Below are 22,161 nucleotides of genomic sequence, written 5' to 3'. Positions count from 1 at the left end.
TATGACACAGAAAGCATTAAGTAAAGGATAAGAGGAGAAAAATGAGACCACCTACCCGTTTGAACCCTGTTCACTCGCTGGGGCTGGTCTAGCATGTGTGTGGACCTGCCTGTAGCTGCTCTCTGAATGTTATCAGTGATTTATCAGACACTCCTTATCAGAAGGAGGATGGAAGTGTGCACACCTTCCACCTACTGGCTACAGGTGAGACTTGGCTTATCGTCAGATGTAGGTGATTTTATTTCCGAGGTCATCCCTCAAAATAAACTGGCTGACAGAATGTCGAGACGCGTGATCTGGAGGGAGGGCCGAGTTTATCCCGGAAAACAGTGGAACGAAACCATACTTTGGTTTGGTGGTGAATGCATTTATTTCTTTGAAATTTTAAGAGAGGACTTCATTGCAAGCTGAAGTTCAGTAACATGAAAGGCCCTGAACTCATGGAAGATGGTTATTGACAGAATTTTGTATGCAGTGTGAATATTCATAAAGTTGCTAATAAGGCAAGCAAACCTTGTTTATGTATATCTTTATTAATAAAATAATAAATGCATTTCATTATTTTTTTTATTTATCTATACTTTAGAGCAGTTATAGTAAAATAGTCCCTTTCCATATTGAAGATGGGGCATAGGAGCCAACCAGGGAGGTTTGCTTAACAAATAAATGACAAGAACACAAGTACATATTGATCGTTGCATTTCATGTGACTCTGTTAATAAGTTATGTACATTCAATAAGATCTTTTATAAATTTTATAACTACCTCTGTTGTTATACATAGGCATCATTTTAAAGAGCCATAACGATTCAAATTATACTTTCTTTGTCTTTTTATAACGGTATTGCCCACACGGAGTAATGACTGCATTTGGTATTGGCCTTGATATTGATTTTACTCTAATAAAATTGTTTTCCTAACACGCTAACAGCCTGAAGACCATGACAGGATCTGACGTCATTATATGTTCAGTGAACTCTTTTGCGTCTTGTGACAAGCTTATGTGACAAACAGAATTATATTCCATGATGTAAACTGTTCATCCTTATGTTCAGTCGGTTTTTATTCACACGCTGGACCTTGACTGCGTGCTAGAGTCAATGTGCAGGGGTCAATTTATTTCAATAGCAAATATTCATACTGCATAGAGTCATGGTCATAGGACTATGAACGCAAGATCATTTGAGAAAAAAATTTAAAAACAACAGCTGCAGCCTTGGTGTAATCAGTAAAGACTTCTCACCGTTGAATTTTCAGTTTTCCTAAATTTTCATTCAGGGCTGTTTTGATAAGTACAATTTATGACACTGTCTGTTTGTCAATTTTTTTTTACGTGCATGGAAAAACAACAATGTTCAAATCCCTATCGTTGTTTTCTATTAATTTATGGTATTGCAGGATGCCAAAGGCACATAAAAATTTTCCGGCAAAAGTATCGATAAGATCTACACAGGAAATACTAATTTACACTCTGTACGGAAATCTACATTGTTCGTTATACAGATGTGTGAATCATTTTGAGTGGCGCTTCGAAAGGTGCCATAGGTGTTCTCAAGTTTGTGTCCCACATCACGACACATGACTATTAATACAACTAATCCTACTCCTAGGGAATAGTTTGGTTTGCAATATTTTCGGCCAATATAAATTCACTGCTAACAAACCACACGGCACTTTACTGTATTGAAAATTCAGAACAGTCAGACAGCCTGTCAGCTTTTCTTGAATTGTGGGCAATTTGTGTTCTTGAATGGTCAGATATGATACCATCTTTGACTTGACCAATACTAAGTTGTCTCTTGTCAGATGACCGAGTAACTTATCAGATCCACAGTTGAAACTGTACATGTACAGTGTACATAGGACTTCATTGATTTATAGGATGGCTTTAAGAAATGAGTCTGCCAGAAATCTATGTGGTATGATTTATTTGATAAAACTTTGGAATATTTTGTTTGTTATTTGGCTGAAACAGAATATGCTTGTCTTTCAACTAGTCTTTTACATTACACTGTCAGATTCCTTAACAACAATGACTCAGAGGTAGAATCTGCCTCCGCGTTATCAGATGTAAAAATGCCAAAGCCAGTACAGTTTGACTGGGAAGATCCCCTAGCTCTGACCGGGCAGCTCACGGATGAGGAAGTGATGGTGCGGGACCAGTTCCGTGCGTATTGCCAGGAGAAGCTGATGTCCAGAATCCTGGAAGGGAATAGGCATGAAAGTAAGTGAAGTTGTATTGGCAGTGACTAAGTCACATGGAATATGATCGTTTAGAACTATCACTCCCCCAAGTAGTAGCAATATTCATTTTGTCGAAGATACTATAGTCAATACTCAGTGTTTTGTCAGTGTAGCCTAAACTGCACATATATCCAAGTCTAGTTTAATGCAGGCCAGCCTACTAGTTTTTATGGCATTTATGTATAACTGCTCAGGCATTCATGGTGGTAACTGGCTCACCAAGCAATAACTCCATTATCAACACAACAGTCTGCTTAACTTTATTCCTGGTTTGTTAGCAATAAACCAACAGACTTTAGGCATGTAGGTTGTTTATTCATAGCAGTATTTGAAATGTCATTGTCTGTGAAACAAAGTTCATGATTTTAATTTACAATATTTTTTGGTACTTACCGGGTATAGACAAGTGCTCAGTTGCCTGCAACTGTCCAAATGAGGATCTATGGAATCCTCATACATAACTCACTGAACTCATGGGCGAGATTTTTATCAACTCCGACTAAAACATGTTCATCTTAAATTCTCAGTATTCCACAGGGAGATCATGTCTGAGATGGGAGACATGGGCGTCTTGGGACCAACAATCACAGGCTATGGCTGTGCCGGTGTTTCATCGGTGGCATATGGATTGATAGCCAGGGAGGTGGAGAGAGTGGACAGCAGCTACAGGTCTGCAATGAGCGTGCAGTCATCTCTTGTCATGCACCCAATCCATGCATATGGATCCGAAGAACAGAGGGAAAAATTCCTCCCAAAATTAGGTATGCTGCGTGATTATACGTCTACCATAGAGAACGTCCCAACGATGGCTTTTGTGTGCTTAAAAAGTCCTACAGGATGCCTATTCTGTAGCATTTACTGTTTCAAGGTGTCCCATATGTGCTGTTCATTCTGTGGTTGCTTCAGTGTGATCGCTGTCGAACGGTTTCAAGGGATCCACAGGTAGATGACCAGAATATGTCTTGTGCTCTGTACCTGTACTGTGTAGTTCACAAGCTGTGCTGAACTGGCAGTAGGCATTCCATATTCATGTCATAAATCGGAAGAAAAATATTCAACAGTGAATGAAAACGGTCAATACAGTGCCCATTTAATGCCCCAGTCAGGGATTTAAGATGTATGATAATAAGGTTATTACAAAACTATACCGAAAAGGATGCACTTGGACATTGGTGCTACACATTGCCCTCCACTTCCTGTGAGGTGATATGCCGTGCCAATGCCCTCTTGCATCCTTTGTGGTACTTTCGTAATAACCCAATATTATTCTTTTCTGTGGGTCTCTATCACACATGTGGCACTGCTTTGAATACAGTGAGGTCTATTATGGATGTATGTTTTGGGTTGAAGAGAAATGAGAGTTTAAAAGGACAAAGGCAATTACTTTTGACAATATTTTTTCACAATTTTAGTTCTGTGAAACAAGTGTATTCTTAGCCTTCCTAAATTATGCTGAAATATGTAATAATAATAATAATAATAACAAGGCAGTATTGCTGAAGGCAATGAGTACTTGGGCCGTGATAGAGTAATTTTGAGGACAATATATACTACTATTCAAATATGGTCTTGAATTTCCTCCTGTCAATTAGGCATTTGATTAACTGGTTATTAAACGAAGCAATGGCATGACAACGGCAAAATATGTCTAGCAACTTTTGTGGAGTTTGAGGTAGGGGTTCTTTATTTATAGTGAAAATTGCTTAAACTCCTTAAATATTCAAATTACAGCAAATTTCTTTTGTTCTCGATGTTAGATGTCTAATATTTAGATGGGCATATTTAGATTTCTACCCTATAGTTATCCCTATATACCAAAAATCGGACATCCAGCTCTATTGGCTTGCTCAGAATTAGATATGCGCATAATTAATGAGGTACAATATGTGGTGTCATAAGGTGTCCCACCATACCAAATATGAAGGTGTAGCACTTGTGGTTACTGAGTTGTGGACAATATATCTATTTGAGGTCAAAGGTCATTGAGGTCACGTGACATTTTGTCAAAATAATTGTATTGCTAAGTTATTCCTATATACCAAAAATCAGACCTCTAGCTCTATTGGCTCGCTCGCTTGAAAACAATCTCATAAACCTGGCCATATGGGCAACTGTGTATGGGCAGCTGGATGCTTGACTTCCCGGAGAAGGCGAGCTGTCACGTTCAAGCTCAGGATTATTTGTCGATCAAATTTCAGTAAATTTACCTTACCTAGATGAAATTTTGTCTATAGGCTGAAATTTCGCCGAATTTTGACGAAATTGCATCGATTTTTCAGGTTCATATCCGACATTTTTGAGTTTTGAGTGCAGACAGAAGTAAGTTTTGAGGCAACATGGCTGCGACCCCATGTTGACCCCGGTATCTGCTAAAGTACGGGTTGCGGGCTGCGGGTTTTTAGAATTATGGCTAGATTTCTAATATATGTAATATGGCATTTAGTATATAAGAAATAAAACCTTTAGAATGTGTCCATTATCAATAATGATGATCAGGTCTATCGTACAGTATCCCTTTTCCGGCGAAGTCCATATTTCACCATCAGGTCAAGATGGTTAAAATTAATGAAACACTACTATGTGGTGTATTTTAACATAATACTGTATATTTGAAGGCTGTTGAAAACATCAATGCTGTAAACTTGATTTTTTGGAGTAAAGATGCTATAACAGACCAAACCAAATGGGTGAAAATACGTCATGTTTCTGAAAAAAATCAAAATCTGCTAAACTAAAAGCGGCGATTCCGAGGACCAATTTATTTATTCCGAGCTGCCTGGCCATTACAAATAATTAGGGATCTGAATCACTTTTCTTTCTTGCCATGGATGTGAGTGAGAAATATACGTAATACCAGACTGACAAAAAAAAATCGCGCCTCGAAAATGTCGCCACTTATCGCGGAATGAAAATTGTTACATTTCTAGTATCAGGCCACAGGAAGTAAATTCTCTGTAATGCATCCATTCACAATTCGGTTCCAGGGCAACTCATACAGAAAATTAAACAATGCCTAGTTAAATGCAATGCATAAGGAAAGATTTGACTTAAAAAAGCGTAGAAGTGATGTGTATTGTAAATGCCGTGTATTTTTCATGAAATCTTTAAAAAGAAAAGACGTACAACAAAGGACTTAGTTTACTTTGCCGTTTCGGTTCAAGCGAGGTCGCGACCTCAGAGAACGACATTCTGCTAACATTTTACGCGAGAATTTCAGTGGGAAAAACACGCCGGTGCGTTGCCTTATTTTCAGGAATCGATCTAATAGGAATATTTTTGGATGAGTTTGTGTTCTGCAGCTCTCAATAATTTATCTCCTAATATCATGAACGTATGACTTGCACCTGCAGTATGATAGTCGCTCCATGCCGGTATGCCTCCTTCAAGCATTTGATCCAGCGTGACTTTGAAAAGTCTCCTAGGACTATAATCGTGTTCACCACAATAAAATTATTTGAAACGGCGTTGAAAACGATTTTGGAAATTGTGCTTTTATCGGCGGTTGAACTAATCTGAAGTGTGAGAAGGGCGAAAATGATATCAAAAAACACACATTTTTTCATGCCCGCAACCCGCAGCCCACAACCCGCAAAATAGCGCATCCGGTTGACCCTGCCTAGCCCTGCGTACGATGCTATGTGCTACAGCTAACACGCATCGTACGCAGGGCTAGCGAGAGAGTTGCCGACATCGACGGTTATTTACGAGAAGTGAATAAAAGACTGTCGTTTTTGGAAGCGATCGAGTAGCTGAGGTAGGCTGGGATACGACTTGGGCCCAAGAACGCTGAATTTCGGCAGTAATTTGGCTTTTTACGTGAAGTCCCAAAATGGATTTGAAGTCACCGACCCTACGTACGGGTCTTTGCAGGGCTGTGGTGAGCGGGGCGATTAGCTGTAGCGGAACACACAGCATCGTACGCAGGGCTAGTTGACCCCAAGTGAAAATGTGTTCGCGATCAAATCTTCCTATATTTTTTTCAGAATTTTCGACAAAATCATTGCTTCTTAAATCTTTTGTAAAATATAAAATACTAAAATAAAAATGCGATGTGCCATGTCTCCAGATTTCTAAAACACATCGTTCGTTGACCGTTCGACGGAATACTCATTTCGCAAACTTGTGACGCAGTTGAAATTCAATACTGACCGCCAATAATGAGACGAGATCATTCTAGACCCCGGTTCTAGACATCCTCCAAATTATCCAACCATTCGCGTTAGAGTTCAGCTCGCTTAGAGTATCATAACATTCTTCGGCTTTCGTTTAGATCGACCCTAATCTCTCCCATTTAGGAAATAAATACACAAGCTACCTCGACAAAACTTCGTGCACCATCCAGGACCAAACGCACGACAAATCTGTCTTGACGTCATCATCTCCTTACATGGTAATCGGCATACCGTATTTTTTAGCAAAGGAGACACAGAATACGTCGGAGTATTCAGTTTCAAAACGTATTACATTGTGTGATGTTGTCAAAAAAAGGTAATGTTACTGCAGTGGTATAAATTACAAAACACAAAAGTTCAAATCAGTTTATTTTGGACTGGCTTTACCCAACATTTCATATTGTTTCTTATGCCAGATTTGACCACGTACTTACTGGCGACCCCTTTACATGCAAATTTTGTGTCAAATGGTGTGTTCTCCTGGAAAAACAAACGTACGATTTCTATATGAAGGAGGCGAAATTTGCCCTCAAAACTCGAAACCACCCCTTGGGGTGTACCTAGCTATTTTGAACGAGCTTCTCGAATCTGCAGCTCTATTTCGAAATGATGGTCTGGTTTTCTCAGCTCAAGGATAAGTGTTCTCCATCGCTGTGGGCATTACTATTCTCAACTGGGGGTACAGTTTCCAGTCGTAATGTTTTTCATTGTGTCCGGGATATAAAACCTTTCCTTTTCAAACTTTCACTTTGATTAACACTAGTCCACATCTTGTCAGTGATTAAACATGTTTCAAGTTTAAATGTTAAATTCTGGTCTCGAGCCCTCCTGTTCGACCAAACTGAAATTACCCCTTCCACTTTGGCTCGTCCAGTGGGTGTAGCAAGGGTCGTGCCATCGCCTAGGAAACGGAGGGTGCATTAATTGTTTCATTTCGATGCACATTTTGATTATATTCAGAAGATTTTGTGGCAAAAACTCAGATAGAGAAGCATTTATATTCACATCTCACTTATTCATGACTGGCTGAGAGCAGCACTTCCATTAAGTTAGCATCATTACGCCATTTATTATGCCAAGAAAGATGAAGCCAAGACATTTTGCCCTCCCTGGTCTCAGCAAGAAATGGTTATACCTTACAGAGTTTTTTCCCACGGAATGAAAACAAATGTACTTGGGCTGAGGCCCAAGTACAATAATAATTTATTTTTCTAAAGCGATTTCCATCAATAAAATATCAAACATGTACATGTGATTAACACCGGCTTGTAATTGTTGTAACCTTCAGCAAGAGGGAAGCTGGTTGGCTGCTTTGGTTTAACAGAACCCAATCATGGCAGTGACCCAGCTGGCATGGAAACCCGGGCAAAATACAACAGCAGTGGCAAAAGTTTCATCCTCAATGGAACCAAGTCATGGTATGTACCGAACATACAGTGTATTCCTCTATACTGTATTTAGTAAGTTTTTTCCCCATTCCACTGGCCTCAAGAGAGGTCAATTTCACTTCCCTACCCTGTCAACACTCAAAGCTTTGTCTAATTGGTGTGAGTTGACCACAAACCTTGAAATGTTACCCACAGACTGCCTCCTTTACTGCACCTAGGGACTACACACCAACAAATCATCAGTGATTACGGCACTGTGTGTGGGGGATGGTTAAATACTAGTGAACATCTAATAACTAATTGCTGTGCCCACCAGCAAGCTTTGTTGCTGTGCTGTTTAATTCAAAGTAACCATTGTATTCTGGTATTGTCATTGTCATTGGTCTCTTGATCCTATGAGTATCGAACAGGGATATGTAGACAAATTGTATCTGCAACACAAACTCATTGATCTGCATGCCTTCATTCATCTGGTGTTAGAAATCACCTAATACTTTATACTTTTAGACTTCATGATAGTTCTGAAACATGTATATAATACTGTTACATGACCAAGAGAGGGACAATAGTAATGATTTTATGCTAAAACATGATGACCAACCCATATATGGTGGCAGCATACCCAAATATGGCAAATTTATTTCCAAATATGGCAGTGGCATAGTCCATCGTGTCATGATGAAATAACATGATAAATAAGGAAACACAGTATTTAAATCAGTTCTTTCATGGCCATGCAACATGTTAGAGCTTGTTTGTTGTAATTCAGCAAAATTTTAATTTCAAGAAGAGAACAAGTTACTATTATTAAAAGTCTTCAAAAGAAAACTCAAGTTGTCTGTCTTTCCCACTGACAAAATACAAACAATTCAGTTTTGTATTATGTTTTCTATGCTATATGCAGTTCAGAAAATTATTTGTGTAGATTGACTAAACCATGACCTGACACCTGCACAGTAAAATTATTAACAAAAACTTCAACAGTCAATAATTATATCACCAATGTCAAATACAAGGATAAATTGACTGAATCTTGCGTAAAATTTAATTGTCCTGTCAATATTGGCTAAGAGGTGAAAAGTTCAGTGTCACAGGCATTATCCTATGGACCTTGCACACACATTGAACTTACAGTCAAGTGCAATCTGACCTTACAATCACTTCTGGTTGAAATTAGACTACTTTTACTAGGCTAAGGACAAATTCGTATTGCTGCATTCAAAATGAGAGAATATCAAGCAGTGTTTATTGTATTGGATGGCATTGACAGTATTTTTTCAAGTGATCTTAGTCCAACAGTGTTCCTATCGTTACATCCTGTTATTGATCTTTTATGACGATTCTGTCCCGCCTAACCATTTCACTGCCAGATTTACGCAGTCTTTTGGTTTTGTCGATAAGATTTGACCACAATACTAGGAAATGATTAGAAAGACGTAACATCCTTTCCCTTCCGAATGAAAATTTTGTTTTGCAACATGGTACCTGACAAACAGAAATCTCCCCGTAGCTAAAAATATTAACGTACGACTGAGTGAGTCTGGAGAGCTTTGCATGTTACTGGAGTTTTCTGATAATAGGCTCATCCACATATACTGTTATACACACATCATGGGTGATAATTTTCGAGGGGGGACGCTTATTTTATATTTTAGTTTTTCTTGATCTTTACCATCGACATCTCAATCTGCCTCATTTACCAATGAGCTGTCATAAAATAACTGTTGTGTGGCAGACAAAATAAATACATTGAGGCTGCTGGCTTCCTGACTGCAGCCATTTACATCAGACACCCATACTGTACTGAAAAAAACAGCAAATGGAATGATCCTGACATTGATACATTGTAGCAGTTCATGTCTAGAGTCTTTTCATATTGTATCATATATATGTGTGTGTAAGAGTACATCTGTGTGTTGTCTAGGTCATTCACAGATCAGAGAAAGTGTAACATTGTTTCCTTCTTACAGTGAATTGCTTTGAAGCATTGGCATTTAATAGACGAACTAGACACATAGTCCAAATTGAGGTGTTGCCAACACTGTCAGTTGCAATTATCAGCTGAGCAGTAATTCCAGTCGACCACAGAGAAATCAACTCTGCCAAAGTTGAAACATTGTCTTGCAGCAGGTCAGATGTAGTCAAAACAACTACACCTGAAAGCAAGTGATAAGACTTGGACAGTGCTTAGACATATGTGGTGGTTTTGTTTAGACTACGTCTGACCAGTCAGATCGCACGATGCTCATTATAATATGTTAATGAGGGAAAGTAATTCAAACCCAGTGTCAGTTACAATGGGTCCCACTGACGGTGGTCGAAAGGGGCCGTTTTTTCACACAAAATTACAGAGCTGTTTTCCAGCGATTTCGACTATTTTAAGGCAAGCCTGTGGATTCATGTGAAGGTAGGTATATTGAATTATTACTGAATGATTTTTTGGCAACTTCTGTGGTGTAGTTTCTTTGAAATCGCGAAATTTCTGACGACTGTGAAAAAACACACAGCGTTGACATCCTCTCGATTATTTTTGCGCGGACTGTTACACATGGATTTTACCACAAAATGTCAAACTCTAATCAAAATATAGACATCAACCCTCCTTTCTGTGAGTTTTCATTTACTTCTAAGCTTTTATAGTGATATTACATGTATGGCCAGTTCGATTTTGTTTACTTTTCAACTCGTGAGCGCCATTTTCACTGCAAAATGGCGGGAGAAGATAGCATGATCGCGGGCGTCAACTGATTACATTCCACTCTCGTGCAAAGATATTTTGTAGTTTTGTCATAATTTCTGTGATTTGAATGTACACCAAGTAGTTTCGGACTGATTCATTTGTGATAGTCTCGGAAAAGCGGACGATCGATGTGTTTTTCCTGTGATTAGGCTACACTGGGAAATGCAGAAGTCCTCCATTGCGGAAGTAAATCAATGCTGACATCGGGCGCCAAATACTTCTGGCCGTTGGGAACGAATGAGAAATTGCTATCATCGAGTCTTCGGCGCGAAATTTATGGTTTTTAGCGGCAATACTGTCGTATTACACTAAGGGATTGTGGTACATAGTTGAGTGTACATTTGGTGTAGGACCGCGAAGTTAACCGTGCCCGGCCGCCACACTTTACCTGCATTGGCATTTAATCACTGCGTTTCTAAACTTTTTTCCGATGGAAGAACTTGCAACTCTTCTGCTAAGCTTGGTGACAACCCGAAACTTGTCGAATGTTAAAATATTTCCTCATGGCTGATGCCTCAACCAATTCGGTCAGTGACTTAAAGGACTGTACATGGCGCGCGCGTTGTCCAGATTGTGTACACGGGCCATACAATTGTGTAAACTAAACGTTAGCTTGGTGTATTTGGTATCCAGTCTAAAGTATGAGACGAATTGACCAAACAAAAATCAACTGTCTTTACTGCCAATTTGACCACTTATAAAGGCTTATCATTGATTGCCTGGGTACTTCTGAATTTTACCAAACTTCAAGATTTTTTAAAGTTTACCAGTCACGTGAACTAAGTTTTTTCAATCTATTCTTTCAGATTTCCAGCTGAACCTTGAAGACAGTGGTGTTGCGATTGAAGTTAGTTTTATTTTAACTCTCTGAGTTTGTTTATTCTGTATTTTGTATGTGCAATTTACTCTGTATTTTGTACTATAGCAGTTTACTCTGTATTTTTTGTGGTAGTTGATACTTTAGTAGTTTACTCTGTATTTATTGTACCTCTCTGAGTTCGAGTGACTATTTAGGCCCTACTCTGTATTTTGCAGTAGTGGTTTAACATTGTAGCCCTTTTACCAAACATTTAAAAATTGAAATAAAGATTGATCTTTATGTAGTAGATATTTTGTGTATAAGTATATTCGAGTACCGATTCTGACTTTGACGAACTGACTGACGAATATAAATGGACGGAAGAGAAACAACCAGACGATTCCAATGATAGTGACTATGATTCCAATGATGGTGACTGTGATGACGACTGTGATCCATACGTGAAGTAAATCATAGACCCTACTAACATACATCGACCCAATGACAACAAAACAAATGTTTGCCCGTATGATACACAATTTTTTTATTGCATACTTTATCAGTGAATGGTTTTGAAGTTACAGTTTGCATTTTGTATTTTCGAAAAGTCTCCTGTCCCATGATGTACGTTATACGGCTATTAGTGCAAGATGCGAGGTATAATGATATTCAAATATGCAGATTACACTAATGAGCATTGTTTCGGTATTAAAATTCTATGCTGATGACCCTTAATCAATGTGGAATATTCATGTACCTCGGATCTTGCATTGTATATTATACGGGGCATAAACAAATAATTTCTCCAGCCGAACTCGCTCCACATGCTGAGTCACGTAAACTTACTTACGCGTCCACGGCACGTGAGCGATCGGTCGATGTAATGTCAAAATTAGCCAAATATTAAAGTATGTCAAAACTTGGCTCATACACGGTGCTACACATTATTCAACAACTGTTTTACTTCAAAAGCTTCTGTTATACAGCTATATTCCACGGTATCGAGCGACGCAACACTTCCGTATTTACAAGTCGGAGGCCAACATGTCGAGGTCAGTGTATACTTCCGGGTCATTTCGTCGAAATACATCGATTATTTTTGCGCGGACTGTTACACAGGCATTTCGAATTAATTTCTTTTCGCGGATGTTGGGACCGATATTATACCTCTCTGTCAGGAAAACTTGGTTTACTTCCGAGGTCGTTTTCAAACGATTTTCGATACGTTTGTGGACGTCTCTGCCGGGCTCACCAACATACCGCCGCAAACACGTTCAAAACTAATACTTTTACCGCTAGATTTTCATGAAATTTACGTCTGCAATGAAGAATGGGTGTCATTCTCGCAATTTATCCAACTAACATGATAATTTTTTTGTAGCACGGATTGTAAAAATCAAGTTGAAAATCACCTTGAAAACTGGCCCGTTGACGTCCGTTTGAAAGTTAACGGTCGCCGGCTTGAAGAACTTTCATATGCAAATGAGTACCGTGCGATCTGACTGTGACCACCTGCTAGACAATGTTTCAACTTTTGCAGAGTTGATTTTTTTATGATCGATTCATGTTACCGCTTAGCTGTTAATTGCACCCGACAGTGTTGGCAACACCTCGATTTAGACAATATGTCTAGTTCGCCTAATGCCAATGCTTCAAAGCAATTCACTGTAGGTACAGGTGGATTTGTCAGAATTTGCCGAGGAAAAGATCAAAAAAGGAAAAGAACTATCATTAAAAGGTGTTCTGCAACATCTTACTCTATTTGTCATTGTATGAGGTTCAACTCAAATACAAGATTTTGTGAGTGCTCAGTAGGTTTGTGACGCTACCATATTAATGCTCTGGGCCTTTATTAAGCTCAAGGTGTTCCCAGACAATTTAATCAGTTTTTGAATAAACGCCCCGCGACCATGATCAGAAAAGTTGATTTATTCCATGTCTGTTTTGAAAGCATGACACAATTTAATCGTAGATATTTTGATACTTTTGCTTGATAACTCAGGATCACAAACTCACCAATAGCAGATGTCTTCATTGTGTGGGCAAGGAGTGAGGATCATGGAAACAAAATACGAGGTTTCATCCTGGAAAAGGGAATGAAGGGGCTCTCGGCACCCAAGATTGAGGGGAAGTTCTCACTGAGGGCGTCAACCACTGGTCAGATTGTCATGGAAGATGTTGAAGTGCCAGAGGAGAATCTCCTTCCATATGCAAGTGGACTCGGGGTAAGATCTAATATTTCAAAAGTCTTTATGTACATTTTCACTGCGTATCAAAAGTATTCTTTTGTAGAGAACTTGACATCTCTCTACATGATGAAGTTCTTTTTCCAACAGTTGCACCAGACTGAACAGAATTTTCCCTTCCCTGTAAATGTAATTACTGCCAAAGAAATATTTGTATCAGGGTACTCCACAAAGAGATTTTGAGGGATGGGCTTCCTCCTTTGTTTAGCAGTCTCATTTATATGGTAATAACCAAACAAAAGCATATACTTTCACAACAAAGGTATATGCAAATCATACATTTTCATGTAAATTGGTCACCATCTGATTTTGGTGTACGATGGAGGGACTGAGGGTAAGTTGAAAATTATACATGTAGTAACATGCACTTTTACAGCCGTATGTCATGTATCTGATGACAGGTGCACCTGTATGAGCACAGTAACTGTAAAATAACTTTTGATGAGTCTATCCACTGAATATACTACCTAAAATAGCGGCATCTTAAGTGTTTTTGTACAGGGAATTTCAAAGAAACCCTGTAGTATTGAAAAACTCTTTGAATACAGCAAATATTTTCCATATTTTTGTCGGGGTCTGAATCTGCAATTGGAATATTATTCCACAGAAATTGATGGAGGCGAGCTGCACTACAACTTTCACTTACAGTCTGCATGATATCTTTCATTTATCCAGGGCCCATTTGGATGTCTCAACAACGCTCGTTACGGCATTGCCTGGGGCGCACTGGGAGCTGCCGAGTTCTGCCTCACCACAGCCAGGCAGTACACTCTTGATAGGTGAGCAAGTAGAACCGTGTCTGGCTGGAGAACTGCAAGATTGATAAAATATCAGAATTGTGAACGGACACAGCTGCTAATGTGCATATTTATTAATCATCTCGTAAATAATATATCAGCATGTTCACAAAGCAACAGAAGAGAGCTGTAGTGTAAGAGTTGCCAATTTTACATCATATCAAAACACTCCAAACAGAATTTTATGTCCACTCAGTCATGAAGTGTTTTAAACCCTTGGTGTCCTTTGCCTCTGAAGAGGTCCAACGTTACTATGACTATATGTATAATTACATTGGTGTATGTGTGAAGGAGATACCCTAGTTCTGTTGTATGTATTTTGAAGGAAAGTCTCATATCAGTGTACAGTATTACTGTAAAATGAAGACAGAAAGTACTATGATTTGATCCTGGTCATGACAAAGTAATGACAATAGTGTCTGCATTTACATGTAGCTCAGTTTCCCCTGCATACAAAGCAATACCACAAGACAACTCAAAAACAAGCAGCAAAGGTTCGATAATTATTCTTCTTGAGAGGGCAGCAGAAATAGATGTTTTGCGTATTAGTCTCTGGGTTGTTCAGTGAAAATAGTTAATAATGCAGGATGTGTGGGATTTGGGGATGACAGATTGAACAGTTAATGGCTCCCAGAGGGATCACATTAGTTCTCCTGTACTCAGAGGTAGAACAGATTGGCATTTCATCTTGACTGAAAGATCCGTCACTTGAGGGCGCTGTCTACACTCACCCCTCAGTCGTAAGAGGCGGGGAGCGTAGAGAGCGTCCTCGAGTGACAGATCTTTCAGTCTACATTTGATCAAGAGTGACATTTCATAATATCTGTGGCCTAAAGCTTACCCTGGCACTTCTCGGTATGGTCCAGGTGCTTGCAGTGCAGGGGTGGGCTAAACTACTTGGTTTTGTATAGTCTATAGCAGTAGTTCCGCATTTCATGTAGTGGTCGTTAACCCTAATCCTGCCAGACATATCCCTTCCCCGTCTGCCAAGTCAGTGAAAAGAAGTATTGAGCCAAAACCTACACATGTATAGCGTACTTGGCACAGTATGTTACAACAAGTCTAGTCAGTAAAAATCCTGCAGACAGTATCTACATGTACATTTTCAGTGCCATTAAATGTTCAAGTTTGTTGTTACCTGGGTAAAATGCAACATGTGGGATATTTTATCCCTCATACGTGTTACTGATTGGAATATTTAGACTTTGCCGGATTAATTTGTGTGGTAAATGGCCATTGTTCTGGGGTCACTTATTTTCAAGAGTTGTAGCATTGCCAAGCTGTAGATTTCCTGCAAACATAATAGGTGGTCTCAAACTGGAATCGCAGGACTGGGTCAACCCTAAAAAGGTAAGGTTGATCTTCATGTAAAGAAATAGCAGTCAATAGTTTGTGTGTTCTCTAGCAATAACCACTGGTGATTGAGGTTTCGCCATTCTTTCAGGCATCAGTTTGGAAAACCACTGGCTCAGAATCAGTTGATGCAGAAGAAGATGGCTGACATGCTGACAGAAATCAACATCGGTTTACAGGCTTGTCTCCGAGTTGGAAGACTCAAAGACGAAGGAAAGTAAGTGAAGACAGTTTTAAAAGGAGAAGAGCTATAGCTTCTTTGTCCAATTTTCAATATTTTCCCTGTCAAACAAACATACTTTTATATATATACAAAGTATTTGTCCTAGAAATACACAACTGTATGTACAATTCTTTTGTTCACAAATGAATTTTAGCTACCAGTAGAATTCAGTCGTCAAAGATTACATCAAACATTGAACACATACAGTTGCACTTGTAAGTTGGTCAGTAGGACCATCTACAAGATTTTGGGAGTAGAATGAGACTGTTTTAAAAACAGTGTAATTAAAAAAAATGGAAAATATAGTTCAAATGTTATGCAAAACTGACCTTGAAGTATCAAAACAGGGATGTGAAAACTGATTACAATCACATGTTGATTTTAAATATATCTCATAAAAGACAAAGATGTTTCCATAATATTGCATCAAAATAATTGATTTATTATCAGCATGTGGTACTTGTATTGGTGACACTGCAATCGAAGGCTGATAGGACCAACTCTCTTCTTTCAAAACCGTGTTGAGCAGCAGGCATTTACCTTTACAACCATTTTCAGTAATAGAGCGCGAAGCCACTGCAGTGAACTGCAATAAAACTGCTTACACTAATTAGTTTCAGCTGTAGCCGTGGCCACTTTGGTGTTGAACAAGGCCACTTGATAAAGACCAAAAAGTCTGCTTGTACAAAGGCAAAACTAGCTCTGTCTGAGGCTCGAGTTGTAAATGAGAGTTTACGATTGGCACACTTTGTATAAGATTAAGATACAATGTAACATTACCATGCACTGGTCCATGTACAAATCTTTTTTATTTCAACTCCCCCAGACAAACTCTCTGCATGGGACATACAATGTTGTCGACTTTGCCAGCTGGCTACAGCTGAAACTAATTAGTGTGATCAGTTGTATTGCAGTTCACTGCAGTGGCTTCGCGCTCTATTACTGAAAATAGTTGTATTTTCTGGAATACTACACTTCCCTTCTGGCTATCTTGCCCTCCTTAGCAAGACATATAAAATCTCCATTATCTTGTCTTTTGCATTGTACTTAGGGACCGTCTCAGATTGTCGCAGAAGTTCAAAAAGCGAAATTCATTCGTTTAGGGGGGAGGGGGTTTGACCTCCATTCAATTAGTGAACTTCACTTTCGCACTTTTATTTTGTGATCACAAGTTTTCGTGTGTTTATTTTAAATTAAAGAAAAAAATGCACACTCGTGCCAACAACTTTGTAACTGTTTCCATCTCGTTCGTTCCCCGAACACAATTTACCGATAGTAACATTGTATCCTAAACCTTTCATTCATCAAATTATTCAAAGACAAAAAGTATCATTTTTTAAAATGTGCTATTAATAAGCATCTGCTCTAAGCTAGATGTCTTTATTCTCACTTGATATGCACCTTGTCATAGTCGTTTTAATATGATTGAACACGCCTGGGCCCCCATGTCGAAGTTTCTCGCCGGAGGAGTGACTCTAGCTATATGTCTACCTGGTGAGGAAAACCACCGTGTAAACAGACTGATATAACCGAAGCCCAAATTAAGGAATCAAAGCAAGTGTCTGCGACAAGGCAATCAAACATTCAATGTATACTGGAACGGCCAGAACTGGACAGGGTTTCCTATAACAAGTGAGGGATATCCGTATATGGGTAAATCGCCTGAACCGTATGACGATTACTCGGATGTTACTGCATTTGCAAGTGCATTATGGCATTGCAGACCAAGCCTCGGTTTGTTGTAATGTGGCAAGGGAAATACGTTTTTAATAACTATAGCAAAATGCAACATTGTACTCTCGGGCAGACATGAACATTTTGCACTTTTGAAGTTTCGTTTAGGGGGAGGGGGGAGGGGGTTTTGATCTAAACGAAGACATTTCGTTTCTTGAACTTCTGCGACAATCTGAGACGGTCCCTTACCAAAAAAAGTAAATTAAATATCATCAAATCTTCAGAGAGGTATTTTCAATTATCACTGAGCAACATGGTCTATATGAAAATGTCACTATTTGAATCCATGGAGACGGATTTGGTCAATTGGATTTAGATGCTTGTTGGTAAATTTGAGACAGCCATGTCTGAGTTGCAACTCAATTAGGTAAAAAAATTTGCCTAGTTGTTATAATCTAACTGAGTTGTATGCTGTTACTTGTCACCAATGTTTGAAAAATGTTCTGTGGTCACGCTTCAGTAAACGTTACAGAAGGTGCATTTGATTTCAAACCAACTTTTTTTGCGAAAAAAAGGCAAAAAGCATTTGGTTAATGTGGTTTTAAATGGTTATTTTCTTATGTGAATGGCATTCACGTTCAGTGAGGGTAAATGTAGACTGAAAGATCTGTCACTGGCGCTCTCTACGCTTCCTCCTCTTAGGCGGAGAGAGCACCTTTGAGCAACAAATTTCAGTCAACAGTACAGGTAGCTACACAGGTTATGTGATTTGAGGCTTGACTGGCAAACTGATCTGCATGTGATCCACGTACCAGTCTTACTTCACAAGAGTGATATCAATCTGCTATTGAGTTGAGTGTGAATCATCAGAAATTCAGAAACGATAATTCAGCATTGCGCTCCGAAATTATGAAATGATACAAGTATGCAGTATAGTGCTATGAATGTATTAAGTGCTATTGGCTTTTTTCCCAGGGCTGCACCTGAGATGATTTCTATGATCAAGCGTAATTCATGCGGCAAGGCATTAGACATTGCCAGACTTGCCAGAGACATGCTTGGTGGAAATGGTGTGGTCGATGAATATCATATAATTAGACATGTTATGAATTTGGAAGCTGTGAACACATATGAAGGTAAGAGAACAAAATCTTATCTTTTGGTCATCCAGAGAGCAAATAGCAGTATGTAACAACTTTAAATGGTCACATGCATTGGTATGTTAGATTAAAGGTACATAGTTGCTTTTTGGGACCTTTTTGTGATATCACGAAAATACTTGAATGAAGTCACTCAGTTTACAAAATAACAATGTACTGAACTGCAAAAGTGTCAAAATTAACCCCTTTGCTGAATGCAAACAGATGATTTTGTTTAAGACATCAAGACAAATTGATTTTTCGTTTTCCAACTGACTTTCCTATGACAAATGAGTATTGCCACAATGTACTTTTCCAACTTGGACAAACAAACATTGCCACAATACAAGGTGAAAGCTGCTATCCTTGTCTATATGAAAGCCACCGTCAATACAGATTTCATTACAAGTGCTTGCATGAGGTCCAACTTTTGTAACAGTGTATGGCCATGCATGGTGACAGCTGTGCACAGAACTTTGTTTTTTAGTGCAGATTGTAAAATGTTTCACTGAAAGTGTAATTCTGTCTGGCCGCCAGCAGAGGCGAGGTTCTGCAAATTTTCAGCATGTTTCAAACAGTCAAACAACACAAACTAATTTTCATATCAAACAAATTCATGAAAAAAGACAAGACAAAGAGCAACTTTGTCCCTCTAAGGTGGTGTGTTCATGTGCACTGGTGCATGTACACAATTTGTTTTGTTCAGTAGATTTAGGTAGGTCAACTGTGTGTCACACAGTGAACATTTGGAGACAGTTGACTGCATACTACAAAGAGTTGCATTAGCTTTAATGATATTTCACAGAAAACACATTGCACGATAGATTTACAGTTCAGTAGAAACAAAGGCTTTTCAAACATAAAGTACAGATACATGTACACAGACATTGGTGTGTCACATTAAAAATTAGCACAAGTGAGTTCCACGCCATACTGTTCAGGCACAAACCTGTCCTACAAACCACCGGGGTTGTCATGGGCGCCCTCTGGTGGTGAAGTTCACAAATCTTTTTTCTAGTCCAAAAGTATTCGCCTGTAAAGTGTACTACTGTAAAGAATAAAAATGTTCACTGCATTGAAGACATTGCCTTTGTCTGATTGATAATGAACATATCAAATGGCTTTATTACATGGCAACAATCTGTAATGAAAAACTGCCAGGAGTGGCCGTCTGAATGCTATACCAACAGCAGACTTCGACTGGAAGATAACTGTATATTGGTCATGGACGATTAAGTCTGCACTTCTCTATTGCCTTGATAATAATTTTCCTTTCCCGTTATATTTCCAGGTACACATGACATCCATGCTCTGATCCTTGGCAAAGCAATAACTGGACTCCAAGCCTTCAAATAGATGTACCCAACCTCAACTTGTGAATGTATACAGTGGAATTTCTATCCCTCAAGATTTTGAAAATTCTGGTGACAAGCACCATTTACCATCAATCTTTCACGTCTATAGTCAGCAGGGCGCCAATCAGCGTCATGGTAATGTAGTCCGTGCATGATAAACGTTACTCTGGATTTACAGGCGTGGAAATTCAGCATTGGGTACATGGGTACATGGTTACCAGATTTATTTAACCATACACATTGAATAGAGCGAATTCTTCCACTATATTTTCAACAAAAGATTTACCCTGTCAGCATTTTAGCTGTCTCTGTATCATTCTGGTGTGAGGCTGTAAAGGCTTTGAGTTGTATAGTTATCTGCAGAAAGACACAAAAATAAAGAAAAACAAATAAACTTGTCTGCAGTGTTAAAATTGAAGTGGGCAAACATACAACATAAGTCTAGACAATACTTCTCTTTCCTAATCTGAATATGGCAGCCATCTTTCTTGAAGTGTTTTAATGTATGAGGCATTTTTATCCTGAAGGAAAATATATGATAAGATGACGTATTTTAACAACATATGTATCCAGCAACAGAGGCAAATTTTGGAGTGATGCTTTTTGGACACATTGTTCGGCATTCAAAATTGTAATATACAGAGAATACAGACAACAATGCATTTTCTTGCTTTCACATGTTCAAATTGAACTGTTGCTTTTCACAAAAATTTATTTACATTCATGAACCCTTCTATTTCTGTACAACATTGAAGTGTGTATATTTCAAAGAAAAAGCTTCATTCACAGATTGTTCAACATAGACACTTTGTTCATCAGTGTGGTCATTAGGTAGCTCACAAATTGTTAGTCAATAACAATCACTGTGACAACGTTCAGATCAACCATTACTCATTGTACAATCTTTGTATCAAGGAACAGAGTCTGTCTCACATTCTTTATAGAAAGCTGCCTGATTTAAATATCCACATTCAACCCTTCTGTATTCATTTTTGAGAAAGAGAGAGGCTTTAAGTGAAGCTGTATTAGTAATGTACTCTCAATTTCAAAGAAAATGGAATTTTTAAAACCAGTGTTTTCACCACATAAGTATTTCATCCAGATGGAAATCATTTACCATCAGAATATATTTTCTTCTGTTCTAGACTAAAAAAAACCCAAAAAAAACAAAGACATGAATAAAAACACTTGTGTTAAAGATTTTATCCACTTTGACAAAGCATTGTCATAATGTGTTCTTGTCATTAGAAATCATCCCTTTGTTTATAAATTTACACTTATGGTTTGGCTAAATTATTGTATTTCAGAGTGCAGTTGAAAGTTCTGACAAACTCTTGAATTGAAAAGTGTCTTGGTGAAATACAACTATTTCCTTTGAGCTGTATATTTTTTTTAATTTAGAAAATGGTTATAGGACACCTGAGTTCTTCCAAAAGCATAGCTAAAGTAAAAATTAGATATGTGACGTGTGAAGTGTTATGTTGTTTTCATAGTTGGGTTTATAAAAGATGTTTATAAATTGGCTGTTTAATAAATAATGAATAGTGGTTGGTGATAGAAGGGTTTTGGATTGGATCAGCAATAAAAGTGTTGAGTTTTGCAGATCTGACTGTATTGCTGAGGTCAACATGCCAGAGGGCCAGTCATTTTTAAGTTACTGTAAAGAAATCATGACATGAAGAAAGACAATAATAGACCCCTGAATCCATGGAGATAACAAGAAAAATGTTTTAAAGGCAGCTAGATCTTCTTGTTTCTTTCAACTGACAAACTGTTGTGGTTACTTTATGCAATAATTGTTGTTATCCCTTGAAAGCATTGAGAAGAGGGAGTCCGTCTAGGCTTACTGTAAAGCTCAGAGACGGAAAAAAGATATACCTAATATAAACATGTTTACATAAAAAGAAAGGACACACATAAAAAATGTTATCACCAAGAATGAGTACAGTGTGTGTTCCAGCTGACCATTATGTATTTTCATGGGCATTTTGTGATCATGTGTACATAATAAAAGAAGATTCATTTTCATTA

At 38.4% G+C, this 22,161-nt stretch overlaps 2 protein-coding genes across 2 annotated transcripts in view; one reads left to right on the top strand and one right to left on the bottom strand.

Annotated features, from left to right (window-relative positions):
* Positions 1 to 126, bottom strand: part of LOC139138494 (MAP kinase-interacting serine/threonine-protein kinase 1-like) — a 26,495-nt gene extending 26,369 nt beyond the window's left edge. The window contains exon 1 of the mRNA XM_070706894.1: positions 56 to 126. The gene's annotated coding sequence lies outside the window, so the exon portion shown is untranslated. The remainder of the gene's footprint in view (positions 1 to 55) is intronic.
* The window catches only part of LOC139138497 (glutaryl-CoA dehydrogenase, mitochondrial-like), a 23,693-nt gene extending 1,532 nt beyond the window's left edge, over positions 1 to 22,161 (top strand). Inside the window, exons 2-9 of the mRNA XM_070706896.1 lie at positions 2,042 to 2,224; positions 2,772 to 3,005; positions 7,705 to 7,834; positions 13,346 to 13,568; positions 14,265 to 14,368; positions 15,831 to 15,956; positions 18,612 to 18,772; positions 20,067 to 22,161. Coding sequence (XP_070562997.1) covers positions 2,042 to 2,224; positions 2,772 to 3,005; positions 7,705 to 7,834; positions 13,346 to 13,568; positions 14,265 to 14,368; positions 15,831 to 15,956; positions 18,612 to 18,772; positions 20,067 to 20,131 — 1,226 coding nt within the window. The 3' untranslated portion in view covers positions 20,132 to 22,161. The remainder of the gene's footprint in view (positions 1 to 2,041; positions 2,225 to 2,771; positions 3,006 to 7,704; positions 7,835 to 13,345; positions 13,569 to 14,264; positions 14,369 to 15,830; positions 15,957 to 18,611; positions 18,773 to 20,066) is intronic.

The sequence above is a fragment of the Ptychodera flava genome, chromosome 8 (assembly GCF_041260155.1).
Source record: "Ptychodera flava strain L36383 chromosome 8, AS_Pfla_20210202, whole genome shotgun sequence".
In the NCBI taxonomy this organism is placed as follows: Eukaryota; Metazoa; Hemichordata; class Enteropneusta; family Ptychoderidae; genus Ptychodera; species Ptychodera flava.
This window is presented reverse-complemented; position numbering and strand designations above follow the sequence as displayed.